Below are 26660 nucleotides of genomic sequence, written 5' to 3' on the forward strand. Positions count from 1 at the left end.
TTTATGTTTCTCTCACTGTCATGGGTATTTGTGCATTCATTCTTCCCTCCAACTGAAATAAGCCAAGAAGTATTATAGACCTAGCTATTACTGATGTATGAGCAAATCAAGACAGCCCCAGTCTTTTATTCCAGAATTTTACAAAAAGTGTATTTTTACAGCTCAGTGTCCAACATTTGGTATAAAAACATTTGGGAAGTTCATTGAATAGCCGAAGAGAAGTGCAAAGGAGCAGCGAATTCTTTCTCTCTACAATTTGTTACCCTTGAGATCCCAGGATTCCTTGCGGCAATATACAACTTCTGCGCATTCTCTCTGGTATCATGTCACTCTTCAAGACGTCACTTGCTTGCCGACCAATCCCCTTCTCTCTACGAGCAGCTCACGCTGTGATTTAAGAGCTTTCCACAATAAATCTGTCCAGAATGTCTCAAAGTTGATTTAACTGTGTTCCACCTCGTTATGAAAATACTTGTGGATTAATCAAGCCCTGGCTGCTGGCGTTAGATCAACGAGCTTGATCATTATTTATGGATATCAAAGCTAAACACCACATCTTGAGGACTTCAAACATGATCGTGCCTTCATGCATTTGGGATTTGTCGCACCGTCACTAACCAGTGGATCTGAAAAGCTGGCATGTTCTCTATTGACAGATCTTAAATGCCACCCTGCTTTGCCAAACTGTTGTAGTTGAGTTATTATACCAGGGCAACTCATTGAAGTAGTTTGAGTCTAAAGAATTCGTTTTCTTCACTATCAAACTTAAAATACTGAAATGCATTCTTGTTTTATTTGTGTTGGTTATCCAGTGGCCCTGAGGTCAATTCTAACAGATTCATCAAATTAAAGTGTTAATAAAAAAGTTCCAAAATTGTTTGCTTCGATTTGATTAATAGTCTTAGGACTAAAAGTAATTTAATTCCAGGTAATTCTTATAAAATAAGGTCCATTTAGGCCTTTAGCTTTGCGCTGCATGCTTTATTAAAAGTGTAGGCCACCATTGTCTTATAATCACTTTTACACTTTGAAAATATTTTTGGTACCAGACATGGCCTAAAAAATACAATTTTACAAACGTGTGGTCTGTATTGTGTAGAAATTAATGTGTAATAATATTGCGTTTTTTTACGCATGCATTTTTGCCTGAACAGTTTTGGTATATACTTCTGCTATAAAAAATTGTCCTGTGTAGTATATGCCTAGGCTACAAAAACATCAGAAATAAATTGCAGACCTTTTCAGGAAAGGAAATTGTAATTGCACATGCAACTAAATGTATTTAATATTGAGCTAACGAACGGAAATATGCGAATTCATGTGCTTTATGAATTCCTAGACATGATGACGCCAGAGTCGAAGCGGTTAAGTAGGTAACGTAGTATTCAACAGCTGGGCGTTCCTAGTACACAGTTAAGCCAATCAGAGGGAGACGTGGGAGTCGTTTTAATCATATTCTCCAACCCCTGGTCGAGGTCAGAATTAAATTGACCCAATGAAAAATCGAAGAAGCATACTGGGACGCGCTCTCCTGGCCTATTTGGTCATCTCTACCTCAAATACTGCCGCCATGAAAAAGGCATGTCATTTTTCTACATAACGTTAGTGATGTGAAGGAATGTCTTGGAATCTTTATGATCCTATGGTTTTATGCAATTAACATATACAGATAATTATTGACAAATGAATAATGTTATTGATATCTTTATATTGACCAATTACTTAACATGATTAGTGATTATTCTAGAGACAGAAATTCATAATTTCAGATAAATGTTGAGGTCTTCTACAACGCGGCTCCAAATCAATAGCCAATCAAATTTCACTATATATGATTGCAAATTGATTACGAAATGCTTGAATAATATTTTTTTTATAAACCCCATAAAATAAGCAAAATTAGTTCAATCAAGCACAGTCTTAACTGAATGACAACAGAGACAGAATAGAACATGGAATTTTATTGAATAGTTTGGGGTAGGCCTCATCTCCAAGGAATGCTCCTCAGGAACAGGTGTAGACTAACAGTGAAGCCTGAATTTAAAATGGAATAGCAGACATTGAATGTCCCTTTGAGCATGGAGAAGTTATTAATTACACTTTGGATGGTGTATCAATACACCCATGCATTACAAAGATACAGGCGTCTTTCCTAACGTCGTTGCTGGAGAGGAAGGAAACTGCTCAGGGATTTCACCTTGAGGCCAATGGTGACTTTAAAACAGTTACAGAGTTTAATAACCATGATAAAAATTGAGGATGGATCAAATATAAAAAATATTCCAAAACATACATTCTGTCTGCAACAAGGCACTAAAGTAAAACTGCAAAACAGTTGGTAAAGCAATTCACTTTTTGTTCTGAATACAAAGTGTTATGTTTGGGGCAAATTCAACACAACGCATTAATGAGTAGCACTTTCCATATTTAACATAGTGGTGGCTGCATCATGTTATGGGTATGCCTGTAATCATTAACGACTGGGGTGTTTTTCAGGATAAAAAATAAACGGAATGGAGCTAAGCACAGGCAAATTCTTAGAGGAAACCCTGGTTTAGAATGCTTTCCACCAGACATTAGTAGATGAATTCACCTTTCAGCAGGACAATAACCTAAAATACAATGCCAAATCTAAACTGGAGTTGCTTACCAAGAAGGCAGTGCACGTTCCTGAGTGGCCGAGTTACAGTTTTGACTTAAATCTTTATGAAAATCTATGGCAAGATCTGAAAGTGGTTGTATAGCAATGATCTGCTACCAGTTTGAGAGAGCTTGAAGAATTTTGAAAAGAATAATGGGAAAATGTTGCACATTTCAGGTGTATAAAGCTCTTATAGACTTACCCAGAAAGACTCACAGCTGTAATCGGCGCCAAAGGTGCTTCTACAAAGTGTTGAGTGAGGGGTGTGAATACTTACATAAATGAGATATTTCTGTATTTCATTTTTTTTAAATTAGGAAAAAAATCTAAAAACACGTTTTCACTGTGTCATTATGGTGTGTGTAGATGGGTGAGAAAAACATGTTTTAATCCATTTTGAATTCACATTGTAACACAACAAATGTTAGAATAAGTCAAGGGGTATAAATACTTTCTGAAGGCACTCTACATGGGGTACCAGTACCAAGTTGATGAGCAGGGGTATAAGGTATATGAGGTAGATATGTACATATAGGTAGGGATAAAGTGACTAGGCAACCGAATAGATAATAAACAGTAACAGCAGCAAATGTGATGAGTCAAAAGAGATTAGTGCAAAAAGGGTATTCTGGGTAGTTATTGGTCAACTATTTAACTAACTATTTAGCAGTCTTATAGCTGTTCACGGTCCTGTTGGTTCCAGACTTGGTGCATCGGTACAACTTGCCGTGTGGTAGCAGAGAGTGAGAACAGTCTATGACTTAGGTGGCTGGAGTCTTTGACCATTTATAGGGCCTTCCTCTGACACCGCCTGGTATAAAGGTCCTGGATGGCAGGGAGCTCAGCTCCAGTAATGTACTGGGCCATACGCACTACCCTCTGTAGTGCCTTGCGGTCAGATGCCAAACAGATGCCATACTAAGCGATGACGCAACCAGTCAAGTTGCTCTCAATGGTGCAGCTGTAGAACTTTTGGAGGATCTGAGGGTCCATGCCAAATCTTTACAGCCTCCTGAGGGGGAAGAGGCATCATGCCCTCTTCATGACTTGTGTTGATGTGTGTGGACCATGATAGTTCCAGACAGATGCTGATGACAGATTGCCCTATGCTACCATATAAATACCTGCTCTGCTAATGAGGTAACATTATAAAAGCTACCATATTTACACCTGCTATGCCTGTGAGACAGGAAGTGAATTATATTGTGCTTACTAGATAAATGTAAAAGTGATGAGCAATTCAAATTGAACTATTGTAAACTACATTAGCAAAGGAAAGCGTATTCTAAGGAAGACCAAACTGAAGAAGCTCATCCTAATGACTAAAGGGTGAAATAGACCATTGGAGCAATTAGTAAACAGCTACATTTATCAATGGCACAAAATGAAATCAATGGAATCAAAAGAGGGATAAACAGACTAGGCCTGTAGACATACTTGCTGCATTGAATGGAAAAATGGGGTATTTTTTTGTGAGGAAATAATGCTGTATCATAATGTGCTGCAAATAAGCATGTTGTTCACCTGTATACCTACAGGAGGTCATGGCTGGTCCACACTGAATGTGATGGCAAACCCCCATGCAAGGTACTTCCAATGTCTGATTTCCATAGAATGTTCCATTAACCACCTGCAGGGGGTGTGTAGGAGCCATATTTGACCAAAAGTAGCATACTGCTTTTTTTCTGAATCATTATCATGATCACCAGTACCACCATCCATCACCACCACCACATACCTCACACCCCACCACAGCGGATAGTTGGCCTTTGTTTCATTGATAACTTATAACAAGCCTATGTCTAATCATACAAACAACTTTTTGTCCCAAGTCCTATATGGTTACAGAGTAGGTTATAGAGTAGACCTACAGTGCCTTGCAAAAGTATTCGGCCCCCTTGAACTTTGCGACCTTTTGCCACATTTCAGGCTTCAAACATAAAGATATAAAACTGTATTTTTTTGTGAAGAATCAACAACAAGTGGGACACAATCATGAAGTGGAACGACATTTATTGGATATTTCAAACTTTTTTAACAAATCAAAAACTGAACAATTGGGCGTGCAAAATTATTCAGCCCCCTTAAGTTAATACTTTGTAGCGCCACCTTTTGCTGCGATTACAGCTGTAAGTCGCTTGGGGTATGTCTCTATCAGTTTTGCACATCGAGAGATTTTTTCCCATTCCTCCTTGCAAAACAGCTCGAGCTCAGTGAGGTTGGATGGAGAGCATTTGTGAACAGCAGTTTTCAGTTCTTTCCACAGATTCTCGATTGGATTCAGGTCTGGACTTTGACTTGGCCATTCTAACACCTGGATAAGTTTATTTTTGAACCATTCCATTGTAGATTTTGCTTTATGTTTTTGATCATTGTCTTGTTGGAAGACAAATCTCCGTCCCAGTCTCAGGTCTTTTGCAGACTCCATCAGGTTTTCTTCCAGAATGGTCCTGTATTTGGCTCCATCCATCATCCCATCAATTTTAACCATCTTCCCTGTCCCTGCTGAAGAAAAGCAGGCCCAAACCATGATGCTGCCACCACCATGTTTGACAGTTGGTATGGTGTGTTCAGGGTGATGAGCTGTGTTGCTTTTACGCCAAACATAACGTTTTGCATTGTTGCCAAAAAGTTCAATTTTGGTTTCATCTGACCAGAGCACCTTCTTCCACATGTTTGGTGTGTCTCCCAGGTGGCTTGTGGCAAACTTTAAACGACACTTTTTATGGATATCTTTAAGAAATGGCTTTCTTCTTGCCACTCTTCCATAAAGGCCAGATTTGTGCAATATACGACTGATTGTTGTCCTATGGACAGAGTCTCCCACCTCAGCTGTAGATCTCTGCAGTTCATCCAGAGTGATCATGGGCCTCTTGGCTGCATCTCTGATCAGTCTTCTCCTTGTATGAGCTGAAAGTTTAGAGGGACGGCCAGGTCTTGGTAGATTTGCAGTGGTCTGATACTCCTTTTATTTCAATATTATCGCTTGCACAGTGCTCTTTGGGATGTTTAAAGCTTGGGAAATCTTTTTGTATCCAAATCCGGCTTTAAACTTCTTCACAACAGTATCTCGGACCTGCCTGGTGTGTTCCTTGTTCTTCATGATGCTCTCTGCGCTTTTGACGGACCTCTGAGACTATCACAGTGCAGGTGCATTTATACGGAGACTTGATTACACACAGGTGGATTGTATTTATCATCATTAGTCATTTAGGTCAACATTGGATCATTCAGAGATCCTCACTGAACTTCTGGAGAGAGTTTGCTGCACTGAAAGTAAAGGGGCTGAATCATTTTGCACGCCCAATTTGTCAGTTTTTGATTTGTTAAAAAAGTTTGAAATATCCAATAAATGTTGTTCCACTTCATGATTGTGTCCCACTTGTTGTTGATTCTTCACAAAAAAAAACAGTTTTATATCTTTATGTTTGAAGCCTGAAATGTGGCAAAAGGTTGCAAAGTTCAAGGGGGCCGAATACTTTCGCAAGGCACTGTACATTGCATGTGAAATTAGATAAAAGTGCACATTACAACTCACTGATTCATCATGATTTGAATGGTGCTCTCTGGTCCAATACTGTAGTAAAGCTTCCCTTCCTTATTGTGCTCCTTCACACCCATGAATTTAAAAGTATTTGGAAGGTTGAACTATCATTACTCCTAGTGGGAGTAAGTGTTGCCTGACACTGTTCTCTCCATCTGTGGTCATGGAGGAATGGAAAGGAAGTCAGTTATATGTTCTGTGACACAAACATAGTCGGATAAATACTACATTAATCCCTTACAACATTCACAGAATATGGTCATCGTTTTGCTGAAGTGGCATTTGTACAACGCGCTTTGTTTCAACTATGCCTCTAGGGGGCGTTATGGTTTCCCAAAAGATCACAGAACATGCATTGCCATTTGATCATCTGTTGTCAGGGTCTGGCTGGCCAAGCAAGAGAGGATGGCAGTGTTGTACTTTCAAATCAAACATTTGATAATTCTACTTAGTTAGGCCCACTAGCTCTACCTCTACTGAAGAAAGTGTCATGCACTTGTTCAACATTTTATAGAAGTCTAACCATTTTTGTCTTTACATTTTTATTTTTCTAGGCATCAATATTTTTTATTGTATGAGATAAAATACAAATCAAATGTACCAATAATATATGTCATTATTGAGGGTGGGAGAAGGAGATGAAGGACTGTGTTCTGTCATGGAACACAATCTCCAGACAGGCAATAGATTGGCAACAGCAGCACTCTCTCGTGGAAGCCTTATGTTTCATATAGGTAAGAAGAGGATTAAGTAACTATCATGCATAACTAAAGACTTTATTGAAACATGTTTGAATTAATTGCTGAGTTCACAAGAACAACATGACCTGTTGGTACATGGTTGTGAACACTGTACTGTACATATTGTGTAGTGTTGAAAGCAGGTCAGTGGGCCAAACGTCATGAAGAAAATGTCACCGGAAGTACTGTCGAGGTCCCGCCCCTGACACTAAAGGGCAAAGTAGCATTCCAAAATAACGGTAATGTTCTTGTGATACACATTGTAAACCGTTTCAGATATTGTAAGATTAAATAAAAATACTTTCAATCACATTTCTAAGTATAAATGTATGTTCATAAGGCTGTGTGTCTTGTTTGGGCCAGAAATCCAACGAAGGGGGCGTTATTTTTTATTTAACTAAGAGCGGTGGGATGCTACAATTGGCTCACTATATGACAGAATATATTTTCAGCCAATCGAAGCCTGTTGCGATGAGTTATGGGCCTAGTTTGTGTAAATGATGCAAATCCTTCCCCAAGACTCCTCCACGCGGCCGGTAGGGAGTGAGAGCCATACACATTAAACCCATGAGGGAACCGATTCGGAATATTTATTTTATATTATAATTAGATTAAAATACGGCAGACAAATAAACAAGGGAGATTCCAGTGAATTATAGTTGCATCTATGATTAAATTGTTAATTATATGTGATCGTGGTACAGTTGTTCGTTTAAGAGCATGTTTCTGTCAGGAAGTTATCAGAAGCCGGTAGTGCAGTAGCTAGCTAACGTTTTCGCCGGGGACGGGCGGACCTCTTTGTCTGACAGGGGAAAGGAACTCGTGCTCTTTTGTTTTGCATTGTCTTTGTTTAGTGGGCTAAAGGGAACTCTGGGACCAGCGTTTCTCTTTATTGACGTTCTCCCCCCAAAAATAAAAAGATGCAAAACGTGAAGAAATACTTCACAGAGGGACTAATCCAGTTTACGATCTTACTCAGTTTGATCGGAGTTCGCGTGGATGTCGACAGCTATTGGAACGGCTACTACTCACCGCTAGAGATTAACGATGGTCCCAGCTCAGCCTTTATCCAGACACCGTTTCACAGTTTGAGGGACAATTGGGACGGGTACAGCGTGCACCCCAAATGTCCGGAGTTGGACTATTTCTTCGCCAGCCGTCGGCTTCTGGGCGAGGTGAGGGCGCTTGGGTCGCCCACCCGGTTCCCTACGCAGTTGAGCGCGTGGCTCGTGCACCAAGTACCTGACAGATCGGAATTCGGAGAGCCACCGAACAGCACGAGTAGCAGTAATGGTAACGCGGGGCTGTCGTCAGACAGCACCGGGGAAGAGACCAACGACTCTGACCTTCTCGCCGAGGACGAGAGCTGTTCTACTGTTAGCGCTAGGTTGAGAGGCCGGCAGGAGGAGTGCCAGACTGCCACCCAACTAAGCACTGAGCAGGGGCCTTATCCCAGCACCGGAGCCTGCGCGATACCCAAAGAGGCGAGTACTGCAGCCAGCTAGCTAACTTTATCTGGTTTCAAACTTAATCTACTCTAACTATTGTGTCGCCCATGAAGTTATTGTGATGAAATGCGAACTAGGCCTTTAGTTGTAGCTGACAATGGGAATGACAAGTGTATTGTGATAGCCAGCTAAACAGCTAACGTTAGGCCAATAACGTTGCTAACTTGCTGTTATGACACCAACTGATAAGGTTCTATGCACATGGCATGCTGAACTTTTACATTCACTTTCACTTTGAATGTTATTTTTTTAAAAGCTAGATTACCTTTTAGATTGGTATCTCCTGACTAAGCACAACGTAATAAATAATCGACAGAGGTCTCCTCTCCAATATGTCGATAGCGAGCTACCAGCGCAGCCCACCAAACAATTCTGAAAGTACATGCAATTTAAGTGTTCCACCGCAAACAGCCACGAACAAATTTCACAAGTATCAGACACCGCAAGCTACTATCTAATCAACATTGACATTATCACACCCCTGGTTAGCCACTATTGGCTTACATAGTCAAACCTAACACTATCTGCCAATTAATTTCCAATAATTTTTTTCCAATTTTCGTCTTTCTCTGGTGTTTATCTATCACTCCCGTGTGTGGCCAGTAATCATCTTGTGGGTTGACAGAAATACTTTCCCCAAACCCTTGTCAATTAAATGTTAACAGCAAAGTAGGCTAACCTGGCAGAAGTATATCATTTGTATATATTTGTTATTTTCAAACATTGACATGGAAATGAGCAGCAGCAGTGCAGAACCATTGCTGGACTGGCACATTCATCACGTGCTAGATGCGCAATTTAAAAAAAAATCTAATAACATTTTATTTGTCACTTACACATGGTTAGCAGATGTTAATGCGAGTGTAGCGAAATGCTTGTGCTTCTAGTTCCGACAATGCAGTAATAACCAACGAGTAATCTAGCTAACAATCCCAAAACTACTACCTTATACACACAAGTGTAAAGGGATAAAGAATATGTACATAAAGATAAATGAATGAATGATGGTAAAGAGCGGCATAGGCAAGATGCAGTAGATGGTATCGAGTACAGTATATACATATGAGATGAGTATGTAAACAAAGTGGCATAGTTTAAAGTGGCTAGTGATACATGTATTACATAAAGATGCAGTAGATGATATAGAGTACAGTGTATATACGTATACATATGAGATAAATAATGTAGGGTATGTAAACATTATATTAAGTAGCATTGTTTTAAAGTGGCTAGTGATATATTTTACATCAATTCCCGTCAATTCCCATTATTAAAGTGGCTGGAGTTGAGTCAGTGTGTTGGCAGCAGCCACTCAATGTTAGTGGTGGCTGTTTAACAGTCTGATGGCATTGAGATAGAAATTAAAGGGCCAGGGCCCTGTTGCATAAAACCAAGTTAATTTTCCCCTTATCTTTTCTTAACTTTAACGTCATGACATTTTCGGGAAAAATTTGGTGAAGAACCCAAATGTTTGAGAAAGCCTGTTTCCCATCACTACTAATGAATCTCCAGGGTTGCAGTTTTTATGGTTGAGAAGGAGTGAGACAGAACAGCTGCTGGATCAATGGATGTGATTCCGTGAGGCTAGTTAGTTGTTGAATCTGTTATTTCTTCGCACTTTACCCTTGTTCACCAGCTGTGGGCGAGGATAATAGGCGGAGAAGTAAGGGCCTAGTACCTACCCCCTCTTTGTAAAAGCATTTGTCCTCAAATACAGCAGGCCCAAGACAACTCTCGTTTAAGATGATTTGGATAACATCAATTTACTTAGATTTTTTTTGTCTGGGAGTTTAATTTACTACTAACCTTGTTTTAGGTTGAACTTTTTCTGTTCAGAAGATCACGCACTAATACTTTCCAAAGAAGGTGCAGGAAGTTCTACATTCTTACAACAATGACAGTTGGATTTAGGCTACAGAACTGTTGTTTCTTATAGTTAAAGAAGTTCCACTTTCACAATCTACAAGTCCAGACAGAGGTAGTCAGAAGAGGACTGGGATTAAGTTCAATGTTAGTCATCCCCTTTGCCTCTGGCATTAACATATATGCAAACGCTCTACTCTTGCTGTATTCTCATCCACCCCTGTGGTAAAACATGATGAACCCTGTTATGTCATTTGTGGGTTTGAATGACTTATTCTCTCCACCCATAGGGTTACACACTCTTTGGGCCTTGGGTGTGTGTTTTTGTAGGGACAAAGGCCCACACTCACTGTAGTGAAAAACACTGCTGTGGCTTGGGAGTGTCCAATGTCAAAGACCGGGTTATCTTATCCCTCACGACTTCACTTGCAGCTGTTAGGAGATTTGTATTGTGTAACCTAGGGCTGTGGCGGTCGTGACATTTTGTCAGCCGGTTATTGTCATGCAAAAGCATGCTGATGTCACGGTAATTGACTGTTAATTAACATAAGCATGTTTAGCATTTACATGCATACAAGCTACTGATGCCCGCCTTCGTCACATTTACATTTAAAAAGTATAATAAATCAATTTAATATACTGTACATCACAATAAGTCCATTATTTATTTGAGTCGAGTCCTAAGAACAGAATGAGTTGGCCTGGCTATGCTACATGTCATAGGCTGTAGGCTGGTTCATTTAGAAGACCAGATATGCTTAAGTCCCATGCCATTATTTTATATAATTGAATATAATTGACTAAAATAGAAAGGATATTTTTCCCTTTCCAGAGCGAGTGTGCCTAGTGAAGTTGCCACGTTGAGCGTTAAAGTGATAATTTGAAACGGGTCCTATATGCTAGATTTAGAGTTGTTTGGCAACATTAGTTGTGAATGATACAAACCTTAATGTCTTAGAAATGAAAATGAATATGGGCTGCATGATGTGACTATAGCCTATTGATTTGAGAAAGCAGTAAAAAAAGCTTGTGTAATGTTCCTTCCCTCAGGCTGCGCAGCTGTTTTCTCATCAAGTATTTTCCCACATCAGACTATTCCAAATTTAATCTCGTCTTTATATGTAAAATTAGTTTCAATTTAAATGGACCATTATCCAATGGGCAGGAATAGCGAATGGAGGCAGCACACTTTCTTGCCAGTCCATTTTTCAACGATGCCTGGTAGACTACTTCGTTTTTACAGCGGAGCTGTACTTAATATGAACCGCTGAGGAATAAGCTTAAGAAAACAGAAGTTTACATACACCTTAGCCAAATACTTTTAAACTCAGTTTTCACAATTCCTGGCATTTAATCTAAGTAAAAATGTCCTGTTTTAGGTCCGTTATGATCACCACTTTATTTTAAGAATGTGAAATGTCAGAATAATAGTAGAGAGAATTATTTATTTCAGCTCTTATTACTTTCATCACATTCCCAGTGGGTCAGAAGTTTACATACAGTGGGGCAAAAAAGTATTTAGTCAGCCACCAATTGTGCAAGTTCTCCCACTTAAAAAGATGAGGCCTGTAATTTTCATCATAGGTACACTTCAACTATGACAGACAAAATGAGAGAAAAAAAAATCCAGAAAATCACATTGTAGGATTTTAAATGAATTTATTTGCACATTATGGTGGAAAATAAGTATTTGGTCACCTACAAACAAGCAAGATTTCTGGCTCTCACAGACCTGTAACTTCTTCTTTAAGAGGCTCCTCCGTCCTCCACTCGTTACCTGTATCAATGTCACCTGTTTGAACTTGTTATCAGTATAAAAGACACCTGTCCACAACCTCAAACAGTCACACTCCAAACTCCACTATGGCCAAGACCAAAGAGCTGTCAAAGGACACCAGAAACAAAATTGTAGACCTGCACCAGGCTGGGAAGACTGAATCTGCAATAGGTAAGCAGCTTGGTTTGAAGAAATCAACCGTGGGAGCAATTATTAGGAAATGGAAGACATACAAGACCACTGATAATCTCCCTCGATCTGGGGCTCCACGCAAGATCTCACCCCGTGGGGTCAAAATGATCACAAGAACGGTGAGCAAAAATCCCAGAACCACACGGGGGGACCTAGTGAATGACCTGCAGAGAGCTGGGACCAAAGTAACAAAGCCTACCATCAGTGACACACTATGCCGCCAGGGACTCAAATCCTGCAGTGCCAGTACATGTCCAGGCCCGTCTGAAGTTTGCTAGAGAGCATTTGGATGATTCAGAAGAAGATAGGGAGAAAGTCATATGGTCAGATGAAACCAAAATATAACTTTTTGGTAAAAACTCAACTCGTCGTGTTTGGAGGACAAAGAATGCTGAGTTGCATCCAAAGAACACCATACCTACTGTGAAGCATGGGGGTGGAAATATCATGCTTTGGGGCTGTTTTTCTGCAAAGGGACCAGGACGACTGATCTGTGTAAAGAAAAGAATGAATGGGGCCATGTATCGTTAGATTTTGAGTGAAAACCTCCTTCCATCAGCAAGGGCATTGAAGATGAAACGTGGCTGGGTCTTTCAGCATGACAATGATCCCAAACACACCGCCCGGGCAAGGAAGGAGTGGCTTCGTAAGAAGCATTTCAAGGTACTGGAGTGGCCTAGCCAGTCTCCAGATCTCAACCCCATAGAAAATCTTTGGAGGGAGTTGAAAGTCTGTGTTGCCCAGCAACAGCCCCAAAACATCACTGCTCTAGAGGAGATCTGCATGGAGGAATGGGCCAAAATACCAGCAACAGTGTGTGAAAACCTTGTGAAGACTTACAGAAAACGTTTGACCTCTGTCATTGCCAACAAAGGGTATATAGCAAAGTATTGAGAAACGTTTGCTATTGACCAAATACTTATTTTCCACCATAATTTGCAAATAAATTAATTACAAATCCTACAATGTGATTTTTCTGGAAGAAAAAAATTCTCTCATTTTGTCTGTCATAGTTGAAGTGTACCTATGATGAAAATTACAGGCCTCTCTCATCAGAACTTGCACAATTGGTGGCTGACTAAATACTTTTTTGCCCCACTGTATACTCAATTAGTATTTGGTAGCATTGCCTTTAAATTGTTTAACTTGGGTCAAATGTTTCAGGTAGCCTTCCACAAGCTTCCCACAATAAGTTGGGTGAATTTTGGACCACCTTATGTAAATGTGATATTTTTATACCAGTTTTTGTTTTGTCATTATGGGGTATTGTGTGTAGATTGAGGGGGGGGAAAACAATTTCATCCATTTTAGAATAAGGTTGTAATGTAACAAAATGTGGGAGAAGTCAAGTTTCCCGACTGCATTGTCGGTAGGAGCTACCGAATGTCATATCCAAGCGAATGTGAACAAGAGACATTGTGCAAATTAACAAAAATTTGACACATGCTTGTCTGAAGGAAGAACGGTACTGGCTCTGAAGCAGAGTATGTGAGTAGAGCTGGAGCGGAGCGTGCCCAATTTGACTGGCGCGTGGAGCGAGTTTCCCAACGGCTGGAGCTCTAGTACCGATCTCGGGCATGCCCGGCCCAGAATGCATTATAGTCTACCTCTGTACTGCCATAGCCACTTGATCTAGCTGTCATGGAGTTCACTAAATATTTTCATAAAGAAAATTATAAAACACACAGGTGCAAAATCAAGGTGACTTACAAAGATGAGGAGGACCAAGAGGAAGAGAGGGAGTGCTGTGATGTAGTGTCCACAACTAATGAATCATTGTGGAATCTGAAAAGACACCTATCCTGAAAGCATGATGGTGTACTTAGAACATCCTAAAAGAAGGGAACGAATAGATAATAACTAAGCGTGTCTTTGTAGCAAAGTATTTATAAACCAAAAAAATCTGTTCTCTTAAATGTTTCGTTCATTTTTGTTCTATTATCTATAATCGAGGTCGACCGATTAATCCGAATGGCCGATTTTAATTAGGGCCGATTTTCACGTTTTCATAACAATCAGAAATCGGTATTTTTGGACACCGATTTGGCCGATTTAAAAAAAAAAAAATAATAATAATAATAATAAAAAAAAAACATTTAAAAAAACATTTTATTTAATCTTTTTTTAACTAGGCAAGTCAGTTAAGAACACATTCTTATTTTCAATGACGGCCTAGGAACGGTGGGTTTAACTGCCTCGTTCAGGGGCAGAACGACAGATTTTCACCTTGTCAGCTCAGGGGATTCAATCTTGCAGCCTTACAGTTAACTGGTCCAACGCTATGACCACCTGCCTCTCGTTGCACTCCACGAGGAGACTGCCTGTTACGCGAATGCAGTAAGCCAAGGTAAGTTGCTAGCTAGCATTAAACTTATCTTACATAAAACAATCAATCATAATCACTAGTTAACTACACATGGTTGATGATATTACTAGTTTATCTAGCATGTCCTGCGTTGCATACAAGTATACAAGTATCTGACTGAGCGGTGGTAGACAGCAGCAGGCTTGTAAGCATTCATTCAAACAGCACTTTCGTTTTGCCAGCAGCTCTTTGTTGTGCGTCAAGCATTGTGCTGTTTATGACTTCAAGCCTATCAACTCCCGAGATTTAGGCTGGTGTAACCGAAGTGAAATGGCGCGCTAATAGCGTTTCAAACATCACTCGCTCTGAGACTTGGAGTGGTTGATCCCCTTGCTCTGCATGGGTAACGCCGCTTCGAGGGTGGCTGTTGTCATTGTGTTCCTGGTTCGAGCCCAGGGAGGAGTGAGGAGAGGGAAGGAAGCTATACTGTTACACTGGCAATACTAAAGTGCCTATAAGAACATCCAATAGTCAAAGATGAAATACAAATGGTATAGAGGGAAATAGTCAAAAATCCTAATTGAACAGGTTTCATTTATTTGAGGCTAAATTTATTTTATTGATGTATTATATTAAGTTAAAATAAGTGTTCATTCAGTATTGTTGTAATTGTCATTATTACAAATAAATGTTAAAAAATCGGCCGATTTTTAATTGGTATCCACTTTTTTGGCCCTCCAATTATCGGTATCGGCGTTGAAAAATCATAATCGGTCGACCTCCAATATATACAGTGCCTTGCGAAAGTATTCGGCCCCCTTGAACTTTGCGACCTTTTGCCACATTTCAGGCTTCAAACATAAAGCTATAAAACTGTATTTTTTGTGAAGAATCAACAACAAGTGGGACACAATCATGAAGTGGAATGACATTTATTGGATATTTCAAACTTTTTTAACAAATCAAAAACTGACAAATTGGGCGTGCAAAATTATTCAGCCCCCTTAAGTTAATACTTTGTAGCGCCACCTTTTGCTGCGATTACAGCTGTAAGTCGCTTGGGGTATGTCTCTATCAGTTTTGCACATCGAGAGACTGACTTCTTCCAGAATGGTCCTGTATTTGGCTCCATCCATCTTGCCATCAATTTTAACCATCTTCCCTGTCCCTGCTGAAGAAAAGCAGGCCCATACCATGATGCTGCCACCACCATGTTTGACAGTGGGGATGGTGTGTTCAGGGTGTTGCTTTTACATCAAACATAACGTTTTGCATTGTTGCCAAAAAGTTCAATTTTGGTTTCATCTGACCAGAGCACCTTCTTCCACATGTTTGGTGTGTCTCCCAGGTGGCTTGTGGCAAACTTTAAACAACACTTTTTATGGATATCTTTAAGAAATGGCTTTCTTCTTGCCACTCTTCCATAAAGGCCAGATTTGTGCAATATACGACTGATTGTTGTCCTATGGACAGAGTCTCCCACCTCAGCTGTAGATCTCTGCAGTTCATCCAGAGTGATCATGGGCCTCTTGGCTGCATCTCTGATCAGTCTTCTCCTTGTATGAGCTGAAAGTTTAGAGGGACGGCCAGGTCTTGGTAGATTTGCAGTGGTCTGATACTCCTTCCATTTCAATATTATCGCTTGCACAGTGCTCCTTGGGATGTTTAAAGCTTGGGAAATCTTTTTGTATCCAAATCCGGCTTTGAACTTCTTCACAACAGTATCTCGGACCTGCCTGGTGTGTTCCTTGTTCTTCATGATGCTCTCTGCGCTTTTAACGGACCTCTGAGACTATCACAGTGCAGGTGCATTTATACAGAGACTTGATTACACACAGGTGGATTGTATTTATCATCATTAGTCATTTAGGTCAACATTGGATCATTCAGAGATCCTCACTGAACTTCTGGAGAGAGTTTGCTGCACAGAAAGTAAAGGGGCTGAATCATTTTGCACGCCCAATTTGTCAGTTTTTGATTTGTTAAAAAAGTTTGAAATATCCAATAAATGTCGTTCCACTTCATGATTGTGTCCCACTTGTTGTTGATTCTTCACAAAAAAAAAACAGTTTTATATCTTTATGTTTGAAGCCTGAAATGTGACAAAAGGTCGCAAAGTTCAAGGGGGCCGAATACTTTCGCAAGGCACTGTACATTGCTCAAAAAATAAAGGGAACACTAAAATAACACATCCTAGATCTGAATGAATGAAATATTCTTATTAAATACTTTTTTCTTTACATAGTTGAATGTGCTGACAACAAAATCACACATTATCAATGGAAATCAAATTTATCAACCCATGGAGGTCTGGATTTGGAGTCACACTCAAAATTAAAGTGGAAAACCACGCTACAGGCTGATCCAACTTTGATGTTATGTCCTTAAAACAAGTCAAAATGAGGCTCAGTAGTGTGTGTGATCTCCACATGCCTGTATGACCTCCCTACAACGCCTGGGCATGCTCCTGATGAGGTGGCGGATGGTCTCCTGAGGGATCTCCTCCCAGACCTGGACTAAAGCATCCGCCAACTCCTGGACAGTCTGTGGTACAACGTGGCGTTGGTGGATGGAGCGAGACATTATGTCCCAGATGTGCTCAATTGGATTCAGGTCTGGGGAACGGGCGGGCCAGTCCATTGCATCAATGCCTTCCTCTTGCAGGAACTGCTGACACACTCCAGCCACATGAGGTCTAGCATTGTCTTGCATTAGGAGGAACCCAGGGCCAACCGCACCAGCATATGTTCTCACAAGGGGTCTGAGGATCTCATCTCAGTACCCAATGGCAGTCAGGCTACCTCTGGCGAGCAAATGGAGGGCTGTGTGGCCCCCCCAAAGAAATGCCATCCCACACCATGACTGACCCACCGCCAAACCGGTCATGCTGGAGGATGTTGCAGGCAGCAGAACGTTCTCCACGGCGTCTCCAGACTCTGTCACATGCTCAGTGTGAACCTGCTTTCATCTGGGAAGAGCACAGGGCGCCAGTGGCGGATTTGCCAATCTTGGTGTTCTCTGGCAAATGCCAAACGTCCTGCACGGTGTTGGGCTGTAAGCACAACCCCCACCTGTGGACGTCGGGCCCTCATACCACCCTCATGGAGTCTGTTTCTGACCGTTTGAGCAGACACATGCACATTTGTGGCCTGCTGGAGGTCATTTTGCAGGGCTCTGGCAGTGCTCCTCCTGCTACTCCTTGCACAAAGGCGGAGGTAGCGGTCCTGCTGCTGGGTTGTTGCCCTCCTACGGCCTCCTCCACGTATCCTGATGTACTGGCCTGTTTCCTGGTAGCGCCTCCATGCTCTGGACACTACGCTGACACACAACAAACCTTCTTGCCACAGCTCGCATTGATGTCCCATCCTGGATGAGCTGCACTACCTGAGCCACTTGTGTGGGTTGTAGACTCCGTCTCATGCTACCACTAGAGTGAAAGCACCGCCAGCATTCAAAAGTGACCAAAACATCAGCCAGGAAGCATAGGAACTGAGAAGTGGTCTGTGGTCACCACCTGCAGAACCACTCCTTTATTGGGGGTGTCTTGCTTATTGCCTATAATTTCCACCAGTTGTCTATTCCATTTGCACAACAGCATGTGAAATTTATTGTCAATCAGTGTTGCTTCCTAAGTGGACAGTTTGATTTCACAGAAGTGTGATTGACTTGGAGTTACATTGTGTTGTTTAAGTGTTCCCTTTATTTTTTTGAGCAGTGTATAAAAATCTCTGCCCAGCCTGGCAAGAATGGCCAAGTGTGTGTTTAGCATCCCCGGTGGCTCTGCCTGTGTGGAGAGGATATTCTCTGCTCTGGCCGGCTCTCCAGGCCCCATCCCATGATCCTGAAAGGCCAGACTGGCTAGAAAATGAATTCAGAGGCACTGTCATTTTTAGAATTTAATTTGTATTTAATTCCAAGTAAGCCACAGCCTATATGCAAAATGTATAGACTATAATGATTAATACAACAATATGTCCCTACAAGGCTATTGCGTCGCACTTGCAAATGCTTCACAAGGTATTTCTTTGTAGGCTATAGCCTGGAAATAATATATATAATAAATATAGCCTAAATAACTTATTTGTTTTCCTTCTTAGGCTCATCGTCTGGCTCCTGACCTATTTGGAGTGTTTATATGCTGTTTAAAATGACATGTCGCCTATTTGAAATTATGTGCTACTTTCACATTCACCTTTTTGTTTATTCAAATACTTTTCATTCAAATCACATGGTTTGGTTTCAATACTTCATAACCAAATGGTAGGTTCAGGTAGACACAAAAATAGATGTTTGTTGGTTAAATTGTGATTTTAATGAATGGAGTGAATTTGGACCTGTTTTTTTTTTTTTTTTTGTCTTGTGAGGTTTTTAGCTGACTGGTTGGAAAGGGGTAAGCACTCCTCCATGAGCCATGAGGGATTTCCAACTGCTCAATTCCACTCACATACTCTGCTCTGAAACAGCATATGTCTGGAGTTGCTAGGGCAACGGGCCTCAAACACGGCAGAACACTTACACAATATTATCAATTCACTAACATACATTAGATAACTAGGAATGTAATATCTTCTTGCATTTTGTAAACGCAGATCTAAAATACTTCTTACTGTAATTTCTGCTCTGCGTTTTCTCATTGTAGCCAGCCTACTTTTCTCTGGTAAAATGCAAGATTTAAGCAAAACCCTAGGAAATGTAGCTGGCTACATTCTTTCTATGCTAAACATTGGAAATATTATGACCATGCATCGTTTTTACTTAGCTTTTTCATTGTAGCTCATTTACTTGTGTGGCTGCCGGCCAAATAGCATTGCACATATGTTGTCATCTGATGAAAATGAAGCCATCTTCTTCTGAATGTGTTGCACTAATGTATTTTCTGTTGAGGAAAACTGGAGTTGCACGTCACTGATAAAAACGCGACCCCTGTCAGTACACAGCTGTACTCACCTGCTCCCGCTTTCTCCCATTGTGCTATTTACAAACACTCATGACTGGCTCAAATGTTCTGGGGAACTACTGTAAGCTTCATCATAATGTGACTGGCTCAAATGTTCTGGGGAACTACTGTAAGCTTCATAATGTGACTGGCTCAAATGTTCTGGGGAACTACTGTAAGCTTCATAATGTGACCGGGGAAATTAGGTCTCCTAATGTTTTGTACAGTTGACTGCAGGCAGTAGCTACAAATAATATTTATTGAAAAACATCAAATAAATAGTTTTAAACAGTATTGAAAACCATCCCTGGCTATTTCCAAATACCCCGGTGTACAGTGTACCATCGAAGCCTAGCATCAACCTTGTAAATGACCGCAGTTGTCAACAGACTGATAACAGTTGTGGTTAACAGCACTCTAGTAAAAGTTAGGTAGGGCCTGAGTCATTTAACGCCGCTACTGGGGTTCATTGTAACAGAAAACGGCGCCTCCTGTTATCCGTGGCGATTTGAACATGTCAATCTTGGTGGGCAAACAACCCATCTGTTTTTAGATGCATGCCAGCGAAGCCGCGACACTCTAAACATTACATGAACTGTAACAGTGATAAACGCTGCCCACAAACTTTTAGTCCACACTAATGTTTATAAGCTTATGTCTGACTTGCTTAAATAAATGTGGTTTCTGCTGGCTCTTTGTGGATTTGTGTAACTCTATAAGAACCGCCTTGAATAATAATGAATGTCGACGTGAGTTTTGAACCAAACACAAACATTACATTTATGTTCAGTAAATTCATGTTTGTTCTTGTATAAGTAACACTTAGCTCGAAGTATAAGCAAGTGCAAGCAAACAAGCTGCGATGAGGTTAGCCTACTACCATTTAAAGTATTTTATTAGGCCTATGTGGTCTTAAAAGGAAGGACAATCCACTTTTATAGACAATATACAGACACACTGACAGCACATTTCAAACAAAACAACCATCTCAATATGAACTAGAATTACATGGGTTTGTTACTGAACTGTGTGTTGAACAAAAAATATTTGAATGGGAAGAGACTGTCACTGGAAAACATGGTTAGGAGAAAGGCATACTACAATGTGCTGTTGGGTCTGTAACTTACTGACGTATTCTAAACTCAGCAAAAAAAGAAACGTCCTCTCACTGTCAACTGTGTTTATTGTCAGCAAACTTAACGTGTAAGTATTTGTATGAACATAAGATTCAACAACTGAGACATAAACTGAACAAGTTCCACAGACGTGACTAACAGAAATGTAATAATATGTCCCTGAACAAAGGTGGTTCAAAGTCTAAAGTAACAGACAGTATCTGGTGTGGCCACCAGATGCATTAAGTACTGCAGTGCATCTCCTCATGGACTGCACCATATTTGCCAGTTCTTGCTGTGGGATGTTACCCCACTCTTCCACCAAGGCACCTGCAAGTTCCCGGACATTTCTGGGGGGAATGGCCCTAGCCCTCACCCTCCGATCCAACAGGTCCCAGACGTGCTCAATGGGATTGAGATCCGGGCTCTTTACTGGCCATGTCAGAACACTGACATTCCTGTCTTGCAGGAAATCACGCACGGAATGAGCAGTATGGCTGGTGGCATTGTCATGCTGGAGGATCATGTCAGGATGAGCCTGCAGGAAGGGTACCACATGAGGGAGGAGGATGTCTTCCCTGTAACGCGGTGTTGAGACTGCCTGCAATGACAGCAAGCTCAGTCCGATGATGGTGTGACACACCGCCCCAGACCATGATGGACCCTCCACCTCAATTGATCCCGCTCCAGAGTACAGGCCTCAGTGTAACGCTCATTCCTTTGGTGATAAACGCGTATCTGACCATCACCTCTGAGACAAAACCACGACTCGTCAGGGAAGAGCACTTTTTGCCGGTCCTGTCTGGTCCAGCGACAGTGGGTTTGTGCCCATAGACGATGTTGCCGGTGATGTCTGGTGAGGACCTGACTGACAACAGGCCGACAAGCCCTCGGTCTAGCCTCTCTCAGCCTATTGCGGACAGTCTGAGCACTGATGGAGGAATTGTGCGTTCCTGGTGTAACTCGGGCAGTTGTTGTTGCCATCCTGTACCTGTCCCGCAGGTATGATATTTGGATGTACCGATCCTGTGCAGGTCTTACACGTGGTCTGCCACTGCGAGGACGATCAGCTGTCCGTCCTGTCTCACTCTAGTGCTGTCTTAGGCATCTAACAGTACGGACATTGCAATTTATTGGCCTGCAGTCCTCATGCCTCCTTGCAGCATGCCTAAGGCATGTTCACGCAGATGAGCAGGGACCCTGGGCATCTTTCTTTTTGGTGTTTTTCCAGAGTAAGTAGGAAGGCCTCTTTAGTTAGTTTTCATAACTGTGACCTTAATTGCCTACCGTCTGTAAGCTGTTAGCGTCTCACCTACCCTAGAGAGGTTAAGACACTAACGTCCCACCAGGCCAACATCCGGTGACACTGCAGAGAGCTAACGTTCTAAATACACCATTTGTTATAGTAAACATTCTTGTAAATACATGTATCTTACATAATTTAAAAGATGAGCGTCTTATTCATCCAGCCGCTGTGTCAGATTTAAACATTTTTTCAAAAAGCCGTTACTACGAAAAGGCTGTACTGCGAATGCAAACATGCTATTTTCTGAGGACGGCGCCACACACACACACACACAAGTATTACTAGCATTTTCCAACCAAGCATTAGCGCCATGAAAGTCACAAGACCATGAAATGGTACAAGACATTTTTCCTCCATTTTTCCTCCAGAAGGAAATGGCTAAGAGCTGTGGACAGCCCCCCCCCCCCCCCCCCCCCCCCATCGCACAGCTAGCCTTCAGGGAGCTGCTCATCCAGGAGCTTGCTAGCTACAGCAAGTCCACTGTAGCACCTTCTGTCCCCTCTACCTCTGTCCCTTCTGCTCCAACCAGTGGTGTTCACCTGCCCAGATGCATCTCTGCAGTCATGAATGTGCCTCAGGGCAAAAAGGGCACAGTAAGGAGATGTTGTTGTGCCCTTTGTCACAGGAAATGCCCCATCACCTGCACCACCGGTTCAGTAAGCCTTTGCTTTACAGCAGAAAGAGACTGCTATGGGCCATGGCACCAGCAGCACAATATTGTGTAGAGGACTGAGGGTCTTCACAATATTGTAAATAAAAAATATGTAAATAGTTACCCTTGTTAATTGTTTGTATATTTTTTTCTATATATTTTTTTTTTTGTGGGGGGGGGGTGTTAATTTTCCTATGATTAAATGACTGAACAAATCATTTTAAATGGAACTGTAACTAAGTAAACTTATACTCTGTTTTATTATATCTGATTTAACAATATGAGTTCATAAGAAGGGATTGTGAGACACGGACAAGGAGTATTTAAAGTTAATGAACACCATTCCAACTAGGCAGAAACGAATGGGTTGTGGATTAAGTAAGCAGATAAGGTAGTTAACCTATGGTTGAACCGACGAAACTTAGCTCTGGGGTGTTTTAGATAAGACAGTGAGTGCATTCCTAGGTTTTCTGTTAATTAGAACTGTCAGCTAAGTGGTGATTAATAATGTTGAGCGGTCAAAAGTTAATTAAGTTGTGTTGTGTATCCTGTGTATGTGCTAGTGGGTCAGAATGAACTCAGAATGAACCTTTAAAGTTCCCTTTGACCCGGTCTGGAGGAGGAGATTCATTTTAGGAGCAATGAAATGACGTCATGTTATTGTATATATAATATAGAATTCTGTTACCTATTATTGAAAAGACTGGTCTCCGTCTATTTTATGCAAACAAGAATCTTACAAATTCTTATAAAATAGATTAAGGGAATTCAATTAATGAATGCAATTGGTATAATTTAATTACAGTAACAGGGGGGGGGGGGGTTATATAGTTCTTTCCTTCAAAATGTATCACTTTATCAATTCGGCCACTTGGGTACATTTGTGTGGGACACCTGGGTGACTTCATGCTCAATGTCATGTAGCTCGCTCATTTTTGAAGTTATCTGTCCAAAACTTTGCTCAGCTATTGTTTCCATCTTATGTTCTTCATTCAAATCATCCACAGCATCCTATCTGTATGTTTGGCTGTTCTTGGTCATCTGAAAGATGATGCAGCAACAATAAAAAACAGAAAACTTATGTTTATTTCCTTGTATTTTCTTCTACCAGATCTATTGTGTTATATTCTCCTACATTCAATTCACATTTCCACAAAATTCAGTGTTTCCTTTCAAATGATACCAAGAATATGCATATCCTTGCCTCTGGGCCTGAGCTACAGGCAGTTAGATTAGGGTATGTCTTTAGGCGGAAATTGAGAAGGAGGGGGTACCCCAAAGAAGTTAACGACTGTTCCACAGGTGCATGTTCCTTAATTGTTTATGGTTCATTGAACAAGCATGGGAAACAGTGTATAAACCCTTTACAATGTAGATCTGTGAAGTTATTTGGATTTTTACGAATTATCTTTGAAAGACAGGGACCTGAAAAGGGGAGGATTATTTGAATTTTAGCCACCAGGAAATGGCACAATGTTTTTGCATAGTGCATCTTTACTGTTTTGTATACTCAGTGTATGTTCATGTCAATTAGTAGAATAACGACAACGTTACAATGGAAATGTCACACAAAAAATGAAGAAGTGCAAAATATTTGGACATTTTTGTAACTAAACCTCCCTTGGCTGCACTGCTTTGTAACATCTTTTGCTTAGTTGTTTCGGTGGGCTGGCCCTCGTCTGCTCGGTAATCAGACTGTTCCCATAGTTTTGTCAACAAGCTGCCCCCTTGAGGAGATTACTTCTGTCAGACTCGATCCTCTCAGTCCGTGTAAGACGCATTTAACAGAAGTACCGAAAGTAACCAATTCTAGTACCAAACTGTTTTTCATGTTCTAGAATCGGAATATCAGAAGTTTCGGTATATACCGTGCAACACTAATGGCTAACAAATGTCTTTCTTTGTCCTGGTCTCTCTCTCTCCCACCATCGTCTGTCCTCTCTTCCATTTTCCTCTGTACTCTCATTATTCACCCCACATCTTTCTCTCTACTTCTCACTTCCTCAATTTATTCTGCTTGTTCCTTTCCATCTTTCTTTTCCTGTTATCAGGAGATTGAGTTACTGAATGGGCAGATCGATGGTGATGAAGCCAGAGAGGAACTGGTTTCCCTGACTCAGCTGGCTCTCAGTTCAGCACTAGAACAAGAGGTACATACAGCGACGAGACAGAATTCAAATAAATGTGTCTTGGAATGTAGGCTAGCTAGAGAACAGGCATGTCTTCATTTATCATACTATTAGCTCAGTCTGTGATGACCCTCATGTTGTGTGTGTGTGTGCAGTATGTCCTGTGCTTGCCTTGTCCCATGTTTTCGTTGTGTGCATGTTGCATGTTTTTCATCACAGCTTTTACTGTGTTTGTTGACTGTGTGTTGTTGATTCCAGGGTTTGTTCACTAGTGGAGCTTCTCTCGCTTGTCCTGAGGACCCCCGTCCCCCTGCCATCGACATCCACCAGCACTGGAGCCACTTCCTGTCTCTACCCATCTCTGAATTTGACGTAAGTGGTTACCTTGATGATGATGATGATGTCATTGTGATATTTGGCAATAGAGAAGGCGATTTGAAATGTGTTAGTCAGGTAATATGGTTCCCTTTGTCAGTCAGTTTTCTGTACATACTACGGGGGAGTCGCATTCTTACGACTCCGTTTTGAAGGAGCTACAATTATGCCTGACAAGGCCAATGAAATTCAGCTCATGCCTCGCTGGAAGCCCCGCCTTCTTCCACAAATGATAAGCGTGAGGCTCGGATTCATTTCTTGAATTATTCTGCTCTTCACCTCGTGTGAACAGGAATGATTTGCGCTACTAAAACAAACAATTGGAAAACGAGACTGTCTTGCGTTGTGCCAACTAAACTGTCCCGTAGTAGAGCGTGCTCACGCCCTGGGAGTTGTGTGCGAAATGTTGTAGTTGTTATCATTATGTTTTCGTATCACAAACAATGAGTTATTCATTAATTTCCTGGCACACTGATTAAGATGGCTAAGAAAACAACTGAGACAACGATGGCTACGCTGGGATCTGGGTGGAGATCATGGCCCAGTCAGGCGGTTATAGCATTTCTCTGAAAGATACTTACGCTCTGTGTAGTTTGTCTCGGCTTAGAGCACGCTCAGGCAGCCCACTTTAAAACAGTCCATGTGTGCATTGTCACACACTGCGTACAAACTCTCCAGAAACACATGTAGCCTTCTTGAGGAAGCTTGTAATTACTGATTGTGACTTTACTTTCTTGGAGGCCGGTACCTCGGCTGTGACCGACGAGCAGGAAGCAGAAATGGATAGGGTGATCAGAGCATATGCTGTGGCTGCCTGGGTTATGCCGTGGCTGCCTGGGTTATGCCGTGGCTGCCTGGGTTATGCCGTGGCTGCCTGGGTTATGCCGTGGCTGCCTGGGTTATGCTGTGGCTGCCTGGGTTATGCTGTGGCTGCCTGGGTTATGCTGTGGCTGCCTGGGTTATGCTGTGGCTGCCTGGGTTATGCTGTGGCTGCCTGGGTTATGCGGTGGCTGCCTGGGTTATGCGGTGGCTGCCTGGGTTATGCGGTGGCTGCCTGTGCCCAACCCAGCTCCTGGGCGCTCTGTCACCAATTACAGGAGGCTACTCAAAGAAAGAGGGTGGCCAGGTTCCGTGGGTACCCCCCGCCACCTGTGTCTGCCTCGGTCAAACACCACTTGCCCCTCTTCTCAGACTTGTTGATGAAGGGTCCAGTCGCACTTCAGTGATCCGGTCGCCCGTGGACTTTCGAGACCGGGCTAGCTAAACGAGTGCTGCGTAGCGTGCTAGCCAGGTTGGCTAACTCGCAGAGGTGAGCTAGCTACTGTATTACTATCTATTCCTGCCTCCCCGTAGTAGAGTTGCTGGGGCAGCTCTCTTGTTTAGTATATGTAGCGTTATGTCACTTGGACATTCTAAATGGACCATGCTGCAGTCAGGCTAGTGAGCCTAGCTTATGCTAAAAAGTCTCCTGGCTACTGTCAGCTAGCATGCTTAACATCTGGCGAGTGTAACTTACTTGCTCTCTTCAGCGTTATGGCAACCACATTCCTATTTTCAGGGTTTGCGTGCACCTCAGA

General features: G+C 41.7%; 1 protein-coding gene across 1 annotated transcript in view; it reads left to right on the top strand.

The window, feature by feature from the left end:
* Nucleotides 1–7436: 7436 nt before the first annotated feature.
* LOC110487944 (endoplasmic reticulum membrane sensor NFE2L1) overlaps nt 7437–26660 on the top strand; it is a 30807-nt gene continuing 11583 nt past the window's right edge. The window contains exons 1-3 of the mRNA XM_021559863.2: nt 7437–8409; nt 24631–24729; nt 24967–25080. Of these exons, the coding sequence (XP_021415538.2) occupies nt 7846–8409; nt 24631–24729; nt 24967–25080 (777 nt within the window). The 5' untranslated portion in view covers nt 7437–7845. The remainder of the gene's footprint in view (nt 8410–24630; nt 24730–24966; nt 25081–26660) is intronic.

The sequence above is a fragment of the Oncorhynchus mykiss genome, chromosome 32, assembly GCF_013265735.2.
Source record: "Oncorhynchus mykiss isolate Arlee chromosome 32, USDA_OmykA_1.1, whole genome shotgun sequence".
NCBI lineage: Eukaryota > Metazoa > Chordata > Actinopteri > Salmoniformes > Salmonidae > Oncorhynchus > Oncorhynchus mykiss.